The sequence below is a fragment of the Callospermophilus lateralis genome, chromosome 16 (assembly GCF_048772815.1).
Source record: "Callospermophilus lateralis isolate mCalLat2 chromosome 16, mCalLat2.hap1, whole genome shotgun sequence".
NCBI lineage: Eukaryota > Metazoa > Chordata > Mammalia > Rodentia > Sciuridae > Callospermophilus > Callospermophilus lateralis.
This window is the reverse complement of record NC_135320.1, coordinates 39,556,251-39,575,580: the sequence shown is the minus strand read 5'-3', so window position 1 is coordinate 39,575,580 and position 19,330 is coordinate 39,556,251. Positions and strand designations below refer to the sequence as shown.

At 39.5% G+C, this 19,330-nt stretch overlaps 1 protein-coding gene across 2 annotated transcripts in view; it reads right to left on the bottom strand.

Annotated features, from left to right (window-relative positions):
* Positions 1 to 6,688: 6,688 nt before the first annotated feature.
* Stmn2 (stathmin 2) overlaps positions 6,689 to 19,330 on the bottom strand; it is a 52,101-nt gene continuing 39,459 nt past the window's right edge. For both annotated transcript variants that reach the window (XM_076835993.1, XM_076835994.1), the window contains exons 4-5: positions 14,168 to 14,359; positions 6,689 to 6,959 (exon numbers count right to left, since the gene is read on the bottom strand). In XM_076835993.1, the coding sequence (XP_076692108.1) occupies positions 6,900 to 6,959; positions 14,168 to 14,359 (252 nt within the window). In that variant the 3' untranslated portion in view covers positions 6,689 to 6,899. The remainder of the gene's footprint in view (positions 6,960 to 14,167; positions 14,360 to 19,330) is intronic.

Sequence of the window (19,330 nt, the reverse complement as noted above, 5' to 3'; positions counted from 1 at the left end):
CCAAAGTGACCTAGAGTTGTCATGGCAGTAGGGACTTAAAGTCTGATGTCATCTTGCTGTCAGTGACAAGTTAAGAGGTGAACCTGCGTAGAACTATCTGGAAACTTCTCTGCTATACCCAATAAAACTGGAGTGCAGGAAAGCCATGCTGTTCCTCTCCTCTCTGACAGGACCCACTCTCTCCCTTGAGAGTGTCCCCTTTCCCTTTCCGATCCCTTCAGTGAGCTCATGCCGGTTACTCTGAATGGTGTATGTGAAATTTTTCTGATTTGATCACAAGAATTGGGGTTTAAAGGGGAATCTTTGTGCTGCCTCAGTTTCTCTGAAGGCCCTAATGCTGTAACAGTGGTAGGTTAGCAACTTGTATTTCACCATTTAACATACAAAAAAGTCCACTGAAGTGTCAGTCATGGAATTGGATGTTAGGAAATTGTCAGAGGTGGTGGACATGGTTTTACATGTGAAGCTTATCGTATACTAGAGTTCATATACAGTTTTCTTTTCCACTTTCCCCCCCGCCCTCTCTTGCCCTTTAAAACAATGTAGGTGATTATTGCCAAAATAAACCAATGAAAAAAAAATTCAATCTGCCTTTCAGACTCTGAGATTAATAGCTCAGTTGGCAGATCAGGCCTCCCTACAAATATCATAGCTTTAATTAGCTTCTTGGCATTTAGGGCTCAAGTGAACAGAAGATATGTAAGCCACCGGAAAGCTGCTGAAAAACAGAGAAACAAGCGCACTCCCTTGAGCCCTCAACATGAGGTTTTGGATTGGAGATGGCGTGGCTGGCTACCAGGTGTGCAGGATGGTGAAAAGAGTTTCAGTCCAGTATTTATTAGGCAATAACAACTCAAAAGTCCAGGAGCATGGAGCTTATTTCTCAGACCCGCTCTGTGTCTCTTGTAGGGGACTCTGCTCCACTTCATCTTTATTCCAGGTCATGCTAACAGAGGGAAAGAGGGCACAAGGAACCCTGAATTGGCTCTTAAACCTTCCTCCTGAAAGTGGCGCACGTTATTTCCTCTCACATTTCATCGGCCCAAACAAGTCACAAGCCATCCCCCACCCAAAATGTAGAGGAAGTGCAATCTCAGAAGGAGAGAAGCCAGGAATATTAGTCAGTGGCACTGATGACAACCAGGTGGGAGAGTATTATAGTTGTCATTAGTGCTGTTCACTGAGTGCACCATCTGGACTGCAGGAAATGTCCTCTGCCTCTCCACGTCCCCTTTGCCTTTCCTCATCCTGCTCAGCCTCATACAGCAGTAACTGGACTTCCTTATCCTCTGATTTTTTGGTTAGATTTGGCCAATGTGAGGTTTTGGCTAGAGATGAAAGGGTGAAGGAAGAAAGATGTTTAGTTATGTATTCCCCAGGTCCTTCCTCTCTAGACTGCCTTTGTTAGAGACTGAATTCCTCTCTGAAGGCCATGGCTGCAGGTCAGGCAGTGTGCTGTAGCTACTACTATCCCCTGGGTCATCAGGCCATGGCTGGAAATGGTCTCTCCATGTTTGCATTTCCTAGATGCTTCACTGTCCTCTGTTGGTTTTTCCTAAACTACTCACTTGCTCCCTTTTAAAGAATGGTCATTAGGCTTTCTTCATTTCCTCCTTTGTGGTGTACCCTTGTTTCCTGCCAGGATCTAGGCCAATATAACAATCAATGGAAAGGTAAAAATCCTTGGATCCCCAAGCGTGGTGTGCAGCAAGCAGGTTTTCAGCAAGTAGGTGTGCAGCAAGAGGGGGGCATATTCCCCCATGCCCCTGTAAATGTGGCCAAGGAGAATAAAGAACTGAGAAGATCTGATGAGAGGACAAAGCTTTGAAGAAAAAAGGCCTGGGGAGCTTCTCCCTGGAGCAGAAAAGAGGCAGAGTCAAGGAGCACTCTCTATCCCAAGGGTAGAGGTCCTCACAAAATAAAACCAATGTGGCAAGGGGACACCAGAATTTCTGTGATCATTGAATCCTGTGCATCTTCCATTCTTTCCCTCTAGAATGAGCATGATGATGGTGATTATTCTATGGAGATTCACCATTAAATACATGGAGAAAGATGACCCGAATACATGGGGAGAGAGAAAGAGAACCTGGACACAGAGATCCTGGACACTGAGCTTGATGCCAGGACCAGATGGGACTTGGAGGTTTTGTATCTTGAGAACTGTGTGAATGTACTTGACATGCAGGGAGGAGAGTGAGCTGCAGATTTGGTGATCAACAGGGTGGTAGACCTTGGTATAGTGCACCAAGTATTTCTGACTTTCCTCCTCCTGGGTTTACGATTAGATTGTACCTTTCTGTCTATTTGGAGTCAAATGAGATCATATCACTTGCTTTGCTCAAATAAAATCTGATGTGTGCTACCTGGAAGCTTTAAGAGAGCCAGTGCATGACTTGCATGCTTGTTCTTTCCCTCTTCCACAGTGACCAGTGATGCTCCAGAGAGGCAGTTTCTATTGGTCTTTGCCCTCGGAGTTCACAGTGACACACATTGGACAAGTAGCAGGTGTATGAAACAAAACTTTGCAATTTTAATTCACTAATATATATCACAACCCAACCTAGCAGCCTCTCCTGACATAAACTGTAGTGAAAATGCCTCTGTACAGAGATTATAGCACATGCATGGAAGGCCTGAAACGTCACATCATTGGCATGTCAGAGTGAATAGTTTGTGTGCAAAGGGAGTAACATTCATGAGAAAAGAGAGAGATGGTGAGACACCATCAGTGAGTGGATTATCCAGTGGGTAGACTTTCAGAGGAGTGTGGATCTTATTCTTCAGGTAAGGGAGAAGTGCAGTATAAAGTAGTGGACAGTCTGTTGGGAGGCCTGGAGGCTGGAGGGAAGGCATGTGAAGAGGCTGGAGTGAGAGTCTAATACGAGCCAAAGTAGGCAGTAGTTGTGGAAGTAGAAACAACAATGAATGAGGGATACTGTGGAGGTCAAATTGATGCTACTTAATGGTCAGGTGGGGATGATTGATAAGGGACAATTAGAAATCCAAGATAACTATGAGGTAATTGGGGAGCTCTTGCTTTAGGCTCTGTGTTTGCTTTAGCAATTTTCAGCAAACGGCCTGCTTAGAAGTTAAGAATGATTGTGTTGTCCATGGCTGGGAACATGACAGGTGGTTGCTAAAGCCAAGGATGCCATGTTTCCACCTTCTTGTTCTCTCTCTCAGTAGGAGCCCATGGATGGTGTGGATATGCCGTATCAGTAGATTTCTTACTTTGCTTTCTCTTCTTAAGTGATGTGGAGGATGGTGAAGAGCCAAGGCAGATGCTATAATTTAGATCTGGAATGTCCCCCAAGGTTCACGTGTTAAAGAACTGGTTTTCCAGCTTGTGGTGCTATCAGGAGGTGGTGGAATCTTTAAGAGGTGGGGCCTAGAGAGAGGTCTGTAGGTTATTGGGGGTGTACCCTTGAAGGGGATTGTGGGAGCTATTCCCTTCTTCTCTCTCTTTTGCTTTCTGGACATGAGTTGAGCAATGCTGCTTTATCTTGTGGTTTCTGCCATGGTGTGCCGTCTCTCCACAGGTCCTAAAATGTAAAGGGGCCCAACTGACCCAGCTGACCATGGAAACTCCAAAACCGTGATCTGAAATAGACCTTTTTAAATAAATTGACGATCTCAGATATTTGTTATAGTAACAGCAGACTAACACAGCAGGGCTCTCACCATTTGTCAATATTCAATTGTTCCATACATTTTGGGAGTGTTGCAGAGATATGAGAGACAGATGAATCATCAATGTGATTTTGTGAATTTTCACAGAATATTTCAAAGACATTTAAAGAAACTAAACATAGCACCGAGGAAACCAAGACTTAAAAACATCTTTAAGTGGGGTGGGCTACACACCGGATAACTCACTGACATCACCCCTGCAAGATGCTTAGGTCATTGCTTAAAGGGTTGGGAGTATCTTAGGACTTTTTAAGCCCTACTAACATAATGTGTTGTGTGAGAGGCGCCAGACGGTTGTTCCCTGACCTCACATGCTTCTTAGCATTGCCCAGTCCCTAGCCTGATTATTTCTTTGTTTCAGTATCCTGCAAAGTATAGTTATTCATTTCTTTCTTTTTTAGATTTCTTTTACTTCCACTTTTTGAATAAGTTTGAATGAGTTTCTGTTTATGCTCCATCTGGCATGGAACATGGTCTGACTGAACAAGGTGCCCTTGTTAAGATAGCCACTTGCAAGTCACATGCTGGGTCAGTTTCTGTGTCCATAGCAGGTGAGTGTACTATCATCATATTTTCAGGCTTTGGCACAGGCCTCAGGAATTAGAAATCTAGAGTTAGAGGTCAGTAATCTGCTTTTAATAAGCCCTCCAGATGACCCTGAGACATGCTCAAGTTTGAGGAGGGCTGGTCCTAGGGGAGCTTCATAGACATAACTCGTCCTTACCCGAGATGTGAGTCTTGGGAGTGGTCTGCTGATGAACTATTAGTGAGGAAAAAAATCATGAGAGGTGGTTGTTGCCTGGAACAAACTATTTAGCTCTCCATGTCTTTGCTTCTTCACTTAGAATTAGCTGGTGTAAAGTGTTGGGAAGACTGGAGATGAAGCAGCTTGGAGTGGTCAGTGATTGCAGTTCAGGGGCGGTCACAGTAGTACGAGAGGTCTGTCAATTGTTTTTAATATTTTAGAAAGCTTCATGGCAGTGATCTGCTTTCCCTCATACGCTGCATGGACTGACCAATACGGCCCTGTTTTCTATTTTAGAGCCAAAGTAAGCTACTAGACCAAGCTGATGACCATTCATGTTCATGTTCCCAGGGATTTACACAGGGTCTGGCCCAAGGAAAATCATGTTTTGAGGACTGATTTATATAAATCATTGTGAAAATAGAGCCTATTTCATGCTAAACTGAAGTGCTGATATTCTAAAGCATTTGTCTCATTTGTTGCAGTGTTAGATTCTGACAAATATTAAAGGATATTTGACATAGAGACCAGGTGGCCTCAGTGCTACACTTGGCTTGTTAGTGGTCCTGGGGATAATAACCCAATTTGCTTATTCATAAATCTGAGTGGTTTCTATCCTTTACGACGTTCTGTTAAAACTGGATGTTGTTCCTTTGGTCCTGCAAGATCCATCTGGGCCAGTGACAGGACCCTGCTGTGTCCGTGTGTGCAATGTGCTTATTGGCAGTACAAAATTCAGCAGTATGGCAGAGAAATCACATTTTAACAGACGGCCCAGGCAGGGGGAGGTGTCCTGTGGGTGACAGAAGAGGATTTGGGAAGGTGCCTGGAAACTTCCAGTACCCTGAGAGGGGCTTTCTTCCTTGGCCTTATCAATCTGAGCTTTAGTTTATCCTTTAGCCTATATGTGTAGTTAAGGGGAAGAGGTTGAAGACTCGGTCACCGGTGGGCCTGTCCCTGGGAGGGGCAAAGAGGAGTGGCCCACTGCTGCAGAAGGGAAGGGGTCAGCAGTGTCCTGGCTTCCCTCCAGCTTAGTACTGTCTCTTTGCTTCTGAGAGCATCCAATCCAATGGCCACCCTTTTAAAGTTGGAACTCCAGGGTTAGAATGTGTTAGGGGCAAGTGAACAGACCAAACCTTTATTAGTTCACAGAACTCCAATTCTTTATTAATCACAGCTTGCTCACAATGACATACAGGAAAATAGCACTAATGAAGAGTATATATGCAGGCAGCAACCTTCAGGAGTTGGGAGGTGGGAGTTGGGGGAGAAACGACTTCAAAACTGCGATAGGTACTTATGGTGGGTATCTGGTGATTCTCTTAGTTGGCACAAATGCCCTGCCTAGCCCCCTATGACTGTATCAGCTTCACAGATGGAGTGATTTTTTTTTCTTTTTTTAAAATTTTTATTAATAGGCAGGATTGCCTCACACTGGGGAAGAAAGACCAGCTTGAGTGGAAGTCCGCAGTGTTTTTGATTTAGTTTGTGTCTGAATGCAACAACCAGCTCACAGTTTCCAAGAGGAAAAATATTCAGTAGCATCATGTACTTGTACTATAGGTAAAAGCTTAAAATGAACATCATCAATCATGGCATCCACAAATAAGCCACCTGACACATTAATTAATTCATTCCATCAAAAGAACTTAAACTAGAGAAGTCAGCCCACTTTATGAAGAGCGATATTGCGGCTGCTCGAACCATCTGGATGTGGATTTGTGTTCAGCACTTTTAAAAGTTTCAACTTTTTTGCTTCTACCCGGATTGATCTCAGATCTGTCTTCTCATCCATCCCTTTCTAAAGCCAAAGCACATTTGTAGCACATAATCTAGGAGAAGCAGAAGTAAATGCTATGACTGATGGTTTTTCTTAGCCTGGTTTATAGTTTATAGGCAGTAAGTAGATTATGAGCAAACAAATGTGGAGGTTCATGTGGAGTCAATACCTGTGGTCTAGGTATGGTCTTGGTCAAGCTCAGAGACTACAAAGCCACCTAGGTCATTAGGCAATGGTGGGTTTCTAGCACCATAGACTGTCTACTGACCTCATTTTTCTGTTAGAATGAAAAGGGCAGGGAATGGAGTTAAGACATGGGGAGCTTCAAAAAGAACAGACCTAGCAAATCCATTTGAGTGGAAAGACACAACATCAAAAGCCTGTTACAGGACATGTAAGATTATGAAATAACTTGCATAATGCAATACTTGTATTTTTTAACAAAAATGTAAGTATTTACAAAATAAGATCCAAGGTATTTTTTTAAACATCAAGCAAAACATTCTGCAAAGAGACCGCATTGACTTTTTTAAATTTTTGATTCTGTTTTTTTTTTTTTGTTTTTTATAATGAGTTCTTTTTAAACCATGTCATACATTTCCCATACTGATATCGCATGATCCATTATAATATAGGCAGGGGGATTTACTATCGGTGGGGCGTGCCATACCCTCCATGTCTTCAGCCAGACAGTTCCACCTGGAGTTCCTTGTTCCTGCGCACCTCCGCGGCATGCCTCTCCTAGAAAACACAGAAGGGACAGAACATCACAGAGCCGTGCCGTGTGGTCCACACAGAGCAGAATGGCCTGCTCCATCCTCTGCATAATGAGCACGTGGCTGGAAGTGACAGGGTTTGAGGTCTACCTGTGTAAATTTTCATTTCACAAGAAGGGAAAATGTGGGCACTGAGAAATGTTATATTAGAGGATTTTACAAGACTTACAGCACCTTTGAAACTGTTTCTTTTTTCTTTTGGTTTAAACCATGACCAAACAGTCATATGACTTAAGAGAAATTTGAATATAATGAATTCCGTGTAAATCAAGAGAATAGCAATAAAATATCAAATTGTTGGTTGTCTTAGAATTTTTTTGGGGGGAAGTACCAGGGATTGAACTCAGGGGCGTTCGATCACTGAGTCATATCCCCAGCTCTATTTTGTTTTTAGAGACAGGGTTTCACTGAGTTATTTAGTGCCTCCCTATTGCTGAGACTAGCTTTGAACTCATGATCCTCCTGCCTCAGCCTCCTGAGTCGCTGGAATTATAGGCATGCGCCACCATGCCCGACTTGCCTTATCTATTGTGTTTTTAATGGTGCATTTCCTTTTCCCTAATATTTAGGTCTTTATCATTGCTTATGGACACTTTGGAAAGATTTGATCCAGGAAGAAGACCTTTTACATTGTTTTCTAAACTCTTGACTTGTTCCCTTTATAACTTGTCGAATGACTTTTCCAGTCTTAGCTCCATTTTTTTCCCCCTACACCTACACGATGTTTCTGTTTAATGAAATTGTATTTTCATGCTTGAGATTCTTAAGTCTTCCAGTGCCAATAGCCAGGATTGTGACCTTACTCTTTAAGCCCTGTGGCAGTTGTCCCTTTCTCCATGAAGATTTTCATGACACCATAGGTTAAAGTAATCTTACCTTCTATGTGAACACCTGCATAAAGCAGTATTTCTTCTTTTCTGTGTGGCTTAAGTAAACTTGAGAGCATTCCTGTCCTTGTCTCATCTGTTATAGTTGACTACAGGTTCACTGAGGGTCTGTCCTTTGTTTTTCATTTCTGTTCCACTAGCAAGCCTAATGGGGTGCTTTGCACATAACACAGGACTGGTGGATGTTTATTTCCACAAGGAATGGAGGCACTAGCCTTGAACTGAACTTCTGAGAAAACTGATGGAGGAAAGGTGGATCCACTATGTTTTTAATACATGGTCTATATCGGATGATTATAAGCATATTGTTTTGCATATAACTCATGTCAAATGTATATTAAACTGAACTTATAAAAATGTTAGTTATTAGTAGTGTTATTTATTATTCTATTTAGAATATTGTTTGTACTGCTTTCCCACCTCCTCAAAGTTCCAGAAATTTCTTGAGGTTCTGTAGTTTCCTTTAGTTCAGGGACAATGACATTGAACAGATATAAAGTAAATTTTATCATTAAACTCTATTTACTTCAAGGATTATATGTTTATAATATTCTTTATAATACTGAGCTTTTATTAGGCTCTTAATATGTACCAGGCGTCTATCAACAGACTTTACTTTTATCAATTTCCTTAATCCTCATGGCAATCCTATCATATAGACTCTATTATCATCCCCATTTTATAGGTGAAGAAACTACATTACTCGTTACATTACTTGCCGAAGTTCACCTAACTAACAAGTAGTAAGCTGAGATCCAAACCCAGAGACCCCAGTTCTACAGTCCACTCTCTCTCTCTAACCACTGCTGTACAATCTCAGGGTTAGTGTGAGGAGACAGTTGCATAGGAGTGAAGGAAAATGAGTCTTTTCCACTGTAGGTTCTAGAAGAAAAATGCATAGACTCTACCCTTCCTTCAATGATACATAATTGGAGGAATGAGGACTTTGATGCTAGAGGGACAGTTTCAGAGCAGTTTTATCTAATTGGCTTAAATGAGCTTCAAAAACCATGAAGAAAAGGAAGAGGCATGTATAGAGAAATTAAGTCCTGTTTGGAAATGACTCTGGGGAAATTAGCATGGATGCAGCTGATTCTTGTTTTTGTTCTGCTATTATAAGGAAAAGATGCAGCAAAAATTTTTTTTTCCTCATGGAAAAAGAGACTAATTATTGAGTGCCGAGTTCTTAGAAAAATTGAGAAAAAGCCTAGACCATTACTATGCTAGAAAAACACAAAGCCTCAAGCTTAAAGATTCATATTAATGGAACTTCATAAAAGGAAGCATTATAATTAGTATTACTAATCTCCTCTAAGATGCACTTTTTATTACACTCAAAATTTTTTGCAAATAAATGAATTTTGCCATAGGGAAAAACAAATATAATCTGTGAGCTTTAGATAACATGAGAAAAAGGAAATTTAGATACATCCTTCCAAGTTGCTAATCAGTCTATTACTTGAAAACTTTACATTCCAATTATTAAATATATATTCATGAAATGTTAATGCGACTTTACATCAACATATGGGATAACCAAAAGCAGAGATATGGGGGACATGCAATTGTTAGCATCATCTGCTTTTCTTATCAGTAAACTGTTATTATTAGAAAACCTGTAGTCCAGAGTTTCCTAAGGCAGTTGGGGGACTCTAAGAAGCTCATTCAGAATACTGTTCCTTGATAATACTCATTTCATTATTGGGCTCCTAACATTGGCCAGGCACTGTCAGAACCTCTCAGCTAGGCAGACCCAAACATCTAAATTTACAAGGTTTCTGTAATTAACCTTTTTTCTCCCTTTAGTAAGAGGGAAGTGTCACATATCGTATTTTTGCATTGTATGTAACTATTTTTTTGATATGAAAAAATGTCTTATAGTCAGTTTAGGAAAAAATCTGGTCCTCCAGAAATGAAGTTTAGTAGATTTCTCCCCTGGAAGGTAAGAATTATGAGATCTCTTTTTTTTTCTTTGTCTTTTAATGTCCATTTAATTTCATTAAGTATCAAATATAATCAAGGGACTTGAACAAGATGACCAAGGGTTTTAATCCTACCTGTGAAATTTGTTACTGAGTCTATTTAAGTGCAAAATAATGTTGATGTCATCAAGAATCTTTCTTTAATATGAAAGAAAGAGAGGTCAAGGGTGAGTCATGAGAGCCCAGAAAGCTCCCATTTCAAACATCAAGATGATGGTGACCATGGGGACAGGGGTAGCCATGAAGTGTAACATCCAATCCTTGTGCCAGGACTGTTTATGATGCAGTGTTTGGTGACTCAATAAATAATAGTAGCTTTAGCTTAGTATAAAAGTTTGAAGTCAAAGATACACAGTCTGGTCTAGACTCTGCCATCTACTTAGCTTTGTCACCTCAGCCAAACGGCTTAACCTTTATAAGGCTTCTTAGATGTGGAATGGCGATACTAACAGTATTTTCTTTCAGCATTGTTTGGCTTAAATGTGTCAGTAAATGCAAAAATGCCTGGCCTACGGTGAGCAATGGATAAAGGTTAATTTTAATCTCCTTTCCCCTTTCATTATTCACTCATCACATGTTCAATGGCTATACACCATTCACACGTGCACTTGTGAATCAGAATGAAAAAAAAAAAATACCAGCCAGATGAGAAGAACATAAGGTTACAACAGATACTAATTGAGAATGGTTGAAATCTATGCCTAGAGAGCTCTATGTTATCAAAATCAGTCATAGGAAAAGAACCACAGCATTTAATTCCCTAAGAACAAGAATATTTTTTTTTATCATTTTAAGCTATATTATATTATGTGATGCTGTTTTCATCAGAACAATGGCTAGAAGGCTTTTGCTTGGCACTTGATAGATTGTTAGAAGTGAAATTATCAATTACCCTGAGACCACGTCTTTTATTTTCTAGGTACCATCCTTTGTGGTTGGATAGGGTGAGTTAGATGCCAAGCTTGTCTAGGTGATTTACCTTTCTTGCTCTGAAACATCCCCAAAGCTCTGTTGGTATTTATTATGACATTATAAGTTGGGTAGGCAGGTGGGACAGGGGAGAATTTCTGGCAGTATACTGTGAAGTGTTTCAAGGAAGGAAGGGTCGTTTTAGGGGAAGAAGAAAGTATCTCTCTAATCATTCCTGCTGATAGAACAGCTGTTTTCTCTGGTATGGCAGCCTTGATATGGATTCGCTTACACTGATATTCTTCAGCACCTAGGTCTTTACTGACTGGATTGATCCATATTACACATTGTCTTCTTCTCTAATATCTAAATAGCTATCTATGCTATTTAGTGATGTATTTTATGTTACCTGCATCAGGAAAGAGATGGTAAATATCTTTTGATGTCACACTCCCTTTCAGGTTCCTAAACATATAGTAGGGATTTTCATAAATACTCATTGGAGAATTAACTCATTAATAGGTGTCATTTCTGAAGTAATCATCATTTAATGTGGCAGATTTCAGAAGAGCTTATGCTATATGGTCAGTTTTACACATTTTCCAGCATTATTATTGATATTTTAAATTTCTAATTTCATAAGATGATTTTGTTTAAACAAAAGGTTAGATAGTGATCATGATAAAAAAGTTAATAGTTTTTGTATATTCAAAAAACTACTTAGTAGTTTTAATCTATACAGATACAATATGCAACAATTTTGCACCAAATCTACAATCTATTTAAAATATATCAAATGGAACTTATTTTCTTACTTTCTAAGAAATACTTTATTGAAGAGATAAAGATATTGGCTGATAGTGGTCAAAGATCCTATTACATTTAAAAAGTGTCTCTTTAGCTATGGAATACCAGAAAAAAAATGAGGTTCTAGAAATGATGTTGGCTGCATTATTTGACCATGTATAGAATATTGATAGCTGAGATTTAAAATCAGAAAAGGCTAAAACCCACAAATCTCAAGGTTGGCTGCATACTGGAATCATTGTGGAGAGTTAAAAAGAAATGTGTAAGGGCTGGGTTGTGGCTCAGTGGTAGAGCGCTCGCCTAGCACGTGTAAGGCCCTGGGTTTGATCCTCAGCACCACATAAATAAAATAAAGATATTGTGTCCAACTACAACTAAAAAAATAAATATTTTTTTAAAAAAGAAATGTGTGTATATGTAAATTTATATATAAAATATATTTTATATAAAATATGTTTATACATATTATATATGATATACATATATAATGTATACATATATACATTTATAAATTAAATTACAAATATTTTATATATATATATATATATATATATATATATATATATATGTATATATATTTCTTTTTAACTCTCCACAATGATCCCAGATACTGAACACTTAAAAATGGAGGAAAAAATTGTCTATTTAAATATAGTACTTCTGGAAATACTGATTAAAATGTCAAATTTTAGGAGCAATTTTATAGTTTACATCAGGAGGGGTATGCTTTAAGTTTGCAAATGTGTGATTAAAGAAAATAATGCCCCTGGACTGTGGGTAAAAATTTTGCATTGGATACTAGAGGTGTAATTGAGAATGCTGGAATAAAATCAGCATATGCCATACCAAGCAACTATACTTGATTTTTATTTGGGCCTAGAATATGAAATGAAAGCGAGTCGCTGGTATAGCACAAAGAGCATACTGTGACTCTCTGCTGTCCATGGTACCAACATTGGCCAAGCAAGAATTTCCTCAGTTCTTTAGGAAAGTATGAATTGAGGATATCTGGGGGAAGACTGACTGGTTCAAGGTCAGAGGAATATGTTTTAGCAAATGAACTTTTCTCATCTGTACATAGCATTTGTTTGACACTATAGAGTAACCTGCCGAGAGCCAAATTCTGTTGTTTCCTTCAAATCCTGACCTGACTCATTTGGGGAAAACAAGACGATGTAGTTCGGAGAGTTTGGAAACACTGGCATATAAATAAAGATTTCTATCTCAAGTTTCAGGTTGTGGCTGAGTCATCTAGTGGCTATTCTGGCTCCTGCTCACGTCCCAATAGCCTCAATGTCTCACCCTCTCCCGGGCAAAACTTACAAAAATTTCTTAAAAGCACAGATGCTCATGAAAACCTTGAAATTACAGTTTTAAAGGATTTTATGCTTAATGTCCTTTCTCTTAGTCTGAATTTGTAATCAGAGAACAGGAGTGAAAGACTGCAGTACTTCCAAATAAGGCTTCCCAGACATTTAATGAGATGGGCCAACTCTGATAGGAGACATGAAGCTTCCTAAGAAATATTAAAAAAAACAAACAGGAAGTGGATCTGTCTAAACTCTCAGCACTATGACAACAGGACTGTCCTGTTTTTCTCTGTATCTTCAGAACCTCACATCTAACAGTTCTCAGTACATCCTGCAGACGTTCAGAAAAGGATTGGGGCATCTTTCTCTAAGTTCCTATGTTTTCAGCTTAACCCAATGTTTGGAACTGGAGAAAGCTAAATTACTCATAGTTACGTTGTACATTTTCAAAGGAAAGGTTTTTTGGAAGGTTAGGTAGGGTATAGATAGCATAGAGCCTATGAAATAGAAAGAGAAAACATTTCTCAGAGGATTTCCAGCACCGCTCATGCTGATTAATTAATTGGTATAAGTATATGTGCAGATGGCTGAGGAGAAAGGCAGCAGGATGGCAGAACTTGATGAACCAAACATCCACTATTACCTCCCCTTTGCTGTGGTTCCATCCAATGTTATTACACGTCAGTTTTCTGTGTAGATTTCCCAAAATGTAGATAATGGGTTTACCAGTGTACACAAATATCCTGGCCTTTCCTGACTTAATATTTCTATTAAATACATATTAACTAAATGAAATATACATTAGCATTATATATTAATATAACATTACTATATTAAATGTGTAATATTTCCCATTTAATATTTTCCCACTAGTTTATTTCTAATTTATTTATTTATTTTTTATGTGGTTCTGAAGATGGAACTCAGTGCCTCACACATGCTAGGCAAGCGCTCTACCACTGAGCTATAACCCCAGCGCTCAATAGTTTATTTCTTAAGGTTTGACAGACACATTTGAAAAGCATGAATTTGCCTCACAGAACCCATTCATCACTGGACAATTTTTAAAAATTTCAGTGTTAATGTGGGTGTCCCACTTTCTCTACTATGTTTTAGTCCTTAGCTGAGCCAACACTACTCTGAGACCCTCCTCATGGGGTCAGTTGTCCTAGTACATGCAGCAAATTTGGACTAAGTCTTTGTGCTCACACTTGTGGGGTTCATTCAATTGTGTGGCACATGAAAGCACCTATCTGCTCAGGCCTGTCTTGTGATTACCTTTTCCTGCAGACGTTCAATAATAGCAGCTAGATTAGCCTCACGGTTTTCCTTGATTTGTTCCATTTTCAGGATCAGCTTTTCCTCCGCCATCTTGCTGAAGTTGTTGTTCTCCTCCAAAGCCTTCTGAAGGACTTCCCGCTCATGCTCCCTCTTCTCTGCCAATTGTTTCAGCACCTGGGCCTCCTGAGACTGTGGAAGAAAAACACATCCATCTTATAATCACCTGAACACCAATGTGGCAGAATAATAATGGTCCATGGATTCCAGGAAGTGCTCTTTTCAAATGAATAGCACTTCTAGCATTTTCTATAGAATGTGGTTATTCGGGAAATGTGCTTAGTTCAGTTTTCCACTGTGGATAATTTGGACAGACCGTCTTAGAAGAAACAGTATTTAACCCTCATTGAGGAGTGTTTTTTTTTTTTTTTTTTTTTTTTAAATACGTTTCCGTTAAGCATTTGTGCAACAGGAAATGCTATAATTAATCACTGGATGGCAATGTTCCTTCAGTGCCTGAGGAAAATGGGTGAGGACTGGGGCTATCTTTTTTTCCTTTTTCCTGCCCTATTTTTTTTTTTTTTTTTTTTGATCAACTGTAGGCTGGGACCTACAATAAGATTTTTTCACCTTTCCTCAATGAAATCAACAAATTACTTTCTATTTTTATTATATGCCTGCTCCCTCCCATCTTTTTACCCATAAGCCAAGTTCTCTTTGGAGACCTGAAAACAGTACAAATTTAATGCTCACTTGGCCAAGAGACAGCAGAAGCTCCTTGTTATGACCCTTTCTTGAACATTCTGAGTATTCATTAAAATCCTGGGCTTGCTCAGTGATTTGAACAGAAATGTCAGAGTCACATGTGCCTCTGACATCCCCCTTGTTACTTTGTACACTTGTTATTTTGTCTCCTCCAGCTTCAGGGGTACTTAATAAAAATACAGGTGCCTGGTCTACCTCCAGAAATCCTGATTTCAAGGTTCTTTGGTGAGGTCCCAGATATCTACATTTTTGATAAGCAGATCTACTGCAAGGCAGGCCACAGTCTACTTTTTTGAAAAACACATTGTCATGGGCTTTAGAGTCAGGTCTGTGTTTAAGCCTTAGCTCTGTTGGTGACTCTAGATGTGTTATTTTCTTCTTTACACTATGGAACTGAGATAAGTCTTACCCAATACTGAACTATCCAAGTTTAAGACCAAATTATCATACACTCATGGTTCCTTAGCAGTTACTTAGAACTGATGCTCTGAGATGAACCTTTATTGGAGTAACGATAAATATGAGTATCTAAACAAATGTGCATCAAAAAATTAAAAAGTGGCCTGTTGAATACTGATTACAATCAAAAGTGCTACTAGGAAAAATCCTTAGTTGATGGTAGTGGTTGTGGGGATTTACTGGAGAGATCTTGATGCACAGGCAATATGGTGCCTGGAAAAGAAAGAAAATTCTCTTCAAGTAAAATGCTACAGCAATGGTAAAACCAGAGAGCCATACAAAGTCTTGGCTCCCATGTTTATTTGGAAGTTTATCAGGAATAGATCTGTGGTCACTGAAGGTTACACAGAAAATCCTGAGAACTAGTCTTACTTTTTGCTTTAACTTCATAAGGGTCTTTACTGAACATTTTACTGGACTCCTCACATTCTTTCTTTGATTTAGCTTTCAGGAAAGCTATTATAAAAAAATAATGAGAAAATGATAACACCAAATGACACATTTTCTAGATGATTTATCTTCTTGCCTCTAGAGGGTGGTGTTGTTAAAGCAGCCTATATAGATTATGCTCACTTAAAAAAATTTTTTGTTGTTGTTGTAGATGGACACAATACCTTTATTTTATTTATTTATTTTTATGCAGTGCTGAGAATAGAACTCAGTGCCTCACACATGCTAGGCAAGTGTTCCGCCACTGAGCTTCAACTCCAGCATTGCTCATTTACTTTTTTTTACTAGGACTACTGAACTGTGAATTGTTGGGTGTAAGGTGGTAGGGAGGAGAGGGAGCTAGGGAGTGAGGGCAGGAGATAGAGACAGAAAGAGAGAAAGAGAGAGAAGTCAAAGGAGAGGGTGAGAGATGTACTGTTATAGGATATCAGGGGGATGTGCTTTTAAAGTGTCTCTCTGAGAAAAGTCTTAATGAAATTATTTTTTTGGTATATGGATAAGGATAGTATCCATTTCCTAGGGTTATTCATCAGGATCAAATATAATGTTTTCCTTGCATTGCCTATAGGTCAATGTTCCAATACTGCCCTGAGAGGATCCAGCTAGATTTTTCACGGAAAATTGGTTCAAGTGCTGCACAAATGGCAGTCATTACTATTGAAAATAAAACTCAAGTCACATATGATCAGGAGATGAGGCCATAGAACCTGTGAGTGTAACTCAGAGCAGTTGTAAACTTTTGGTCATCTCATGTGAACATGTTGTTCAGACGTCTCAGATTTTTGGATATTTAGTGGATTCAGGGGTCATGGTTAAGGACAGTTCAAGTTCTTCCCTAAAACTCTTTCCTCTCCACCATACTCATGGTCTATGGAATGAGACTGTATTGATAGGAAATCTCACAGTGAAGTGAGCACCACCAAGAGATAAGAAGAAGCAACTTGGATCTTCCATTTCAGAGAGTTCAATCTAGGTAACCTCCAGGCCAGATAAGAAGGTTGGGTTACCACCAAACAAGGGTGAGCTGTGTCCAAGAACTAGGGACTAGATCAGAGCTTTAGACTTTTATAATGCACGGGGGTACCCATGAAAGTTCCCTGGGAAACCAAACCAAACCAAATGAATCAAAACGAAACTCAACGGTCAAAACCCTCCAGTGTGGTGCTCTTAAAATTGTTTTCCTTCTGAACACACAGTTAGGAAATGTTCTGAGCAACACAATTGCTAAGGCAGGAAGATGGCCAGCTCTCTGCCTAGCAGTTCCCTCCCTGCCCCTCCTCCTCCTCTGGCAGATCCAGCTGGATTTTTCATGGACATTTGTTCCCTTTGACAGGGGCTCCTGTGGCACACTAAAATTGGGTTCCAACCTGGTGTTCAGAAAACCTGTGCTTGTGTGCTGCTTTGTTGAGTGCGGGGCCCAACTCAGTGCTGTGGACATGAAGTCCCTGGCAAGGCAAGGGACATGCACCTGCTGCTCCTCAGGCAGGGTCAGCTCATAGAGAAAGGCACAGCGGATGGACAGTTACCTGGAGGCCACTGCCACAGCTGAATGTCTCATTTTCAGATGCTCAAATTAAATTGGCACTTAGCTCAGTTGTGTTTTAACTCAGCGTGTATATTTACATTCTTAATTTCTTTGCAAAAGAGTCAGAATCAGGAGGAGGCAGCAGGGGAGGAAGATTGAGAAGATTTTCAAGAGTAATATAGCAACACATACCTTTTTAAGTTTCTGGCCTTGGTGGGACATATTTAGTCTGCATGCACACATCCTCCCACAGATTTCATTGTGAGTAATGGAGAATTCCCACCCTGAGCAGTGTCTATTGCATTTACTGGAGTACAGTACTTGGCTCACTTTGAAATGCCTGTTCATGGGGTTAGTACTTTTGCAGCTGTTGGGGCTAAACAAGATACACAGCGTAAGTGTCAGGGCATTTTTCTAAGCACAATTAATAGGATGAAACAGAAACAGAAAGCAATACAGAGTGTCATCACCTGAGTCTGAGGCTAGTTGACAAACACCTAGGAAACTGGGCTGGGCCAGGCTCCTTCAGGGCTGCAAACTTTTGGGGTGCCTTTCTTTATGCACTCAAAGTGAATGTACCATCCACCAAGATCTCAACTAATGCCTTTGGAGGATCTATTTAAAATTCACTTCTGTGAAAAAATACAGGATGTGGAGTCCAATACGGTAGAAAGCATTGTTCTTTGAGAAAGTACTTCTGGCTTCTTATTTTAGCCTTTACTCACAAGAACTCAATTCTTAGACAAATTCTTCTGTGGAGCTAGTAGCCATGGGGTCCTTTACCTCCGTTCCTAAGATCTCTGTTACTCCACTGATGCAGAAAGTCACAACTGTTGCTCTTTCTCTTATAGCCTAGTTTCCAGCTATTTCTGCCTATAACTTCTCTGCTTTATTCCTGGGAAGAAATCGATTCCCACATGAATAAAGTTTAATGTTCCAATTATACCCTCAGGGAAGAAAATTGGTTCTGATTCCGGTATTGGTATCAACGAGCAAGTAAGAAGTTAGTTGAGAAAAACTGCCTTGAAATATGACATAAAATAAGCGTAAGGCTAGAGAATAAAAATGTGATATACAAAAGTGGTAGCATATCTTTTCATTTTCAGTAGAAGTCAAATTTTCATTACACATTAAAATAGGTCTTCTTATTTTATACTTTGGATGGGCAGATTAGCAGAAAGGAATCCTTATCAGGTGGGCTGAGAGGTTGGAGAAGTGGCATTTGCTAGATGTGGTTAAAAATAAATGGTTCCTGCCAAAAGGCCTCTGTCCTTGGAGGAACATTTCTGAAGAACGTGTACCTAATTGTGAAAGGTTGCTGATATACTGAAATGGAAAATTAGGGCAAGTGGATGATCAGCTGATACAAAGCAAATGTCAAGGCAAAGTACAGAGCTGAGATGAAGGAGGTGGCATCTTGGGAGACTAGGAAAGCTTCTCCATGGGACTACTGCAGAAACAAATGCACATTATTGGTGAACACCTTTTCTAGGCATAAACCTCCTCACGTGGAACTCAGATCTCTGGAATAATGACATGAGAGGCTCATGAAGGGAAAGTAATGAGACAGCTAAGAAGAGTTATTGTACATTCAGGAACACTTTAACGTTTTTCCAAAGAGGTTAATTACCATTTCTTTTATTACCCAGTATAAGAGTTTAATTACTGCACAAATGAAATGGAAGATAAATGTGAGTTAACTGGTATATAAAATTCATTTTACTTTGTGTACACATAAGAGATTTAAGGCTACAGTTTAGTTAGCTCTAGTTTTCCATTATTTCTAGAGTAAACACATTTCTATCCTTTATTTTATGGCATCTTTTCATTTGGAAGACTCATTACTTGCTATCCAGGACAACTGATCAGACACTAAACTCCTAGTAGCAAAGTGCCTCTATACTGGTAGGTTAGATGATGCGTCTGTAGTTTTTGGCATTACGGCTAACCAGGAAGAAACATTA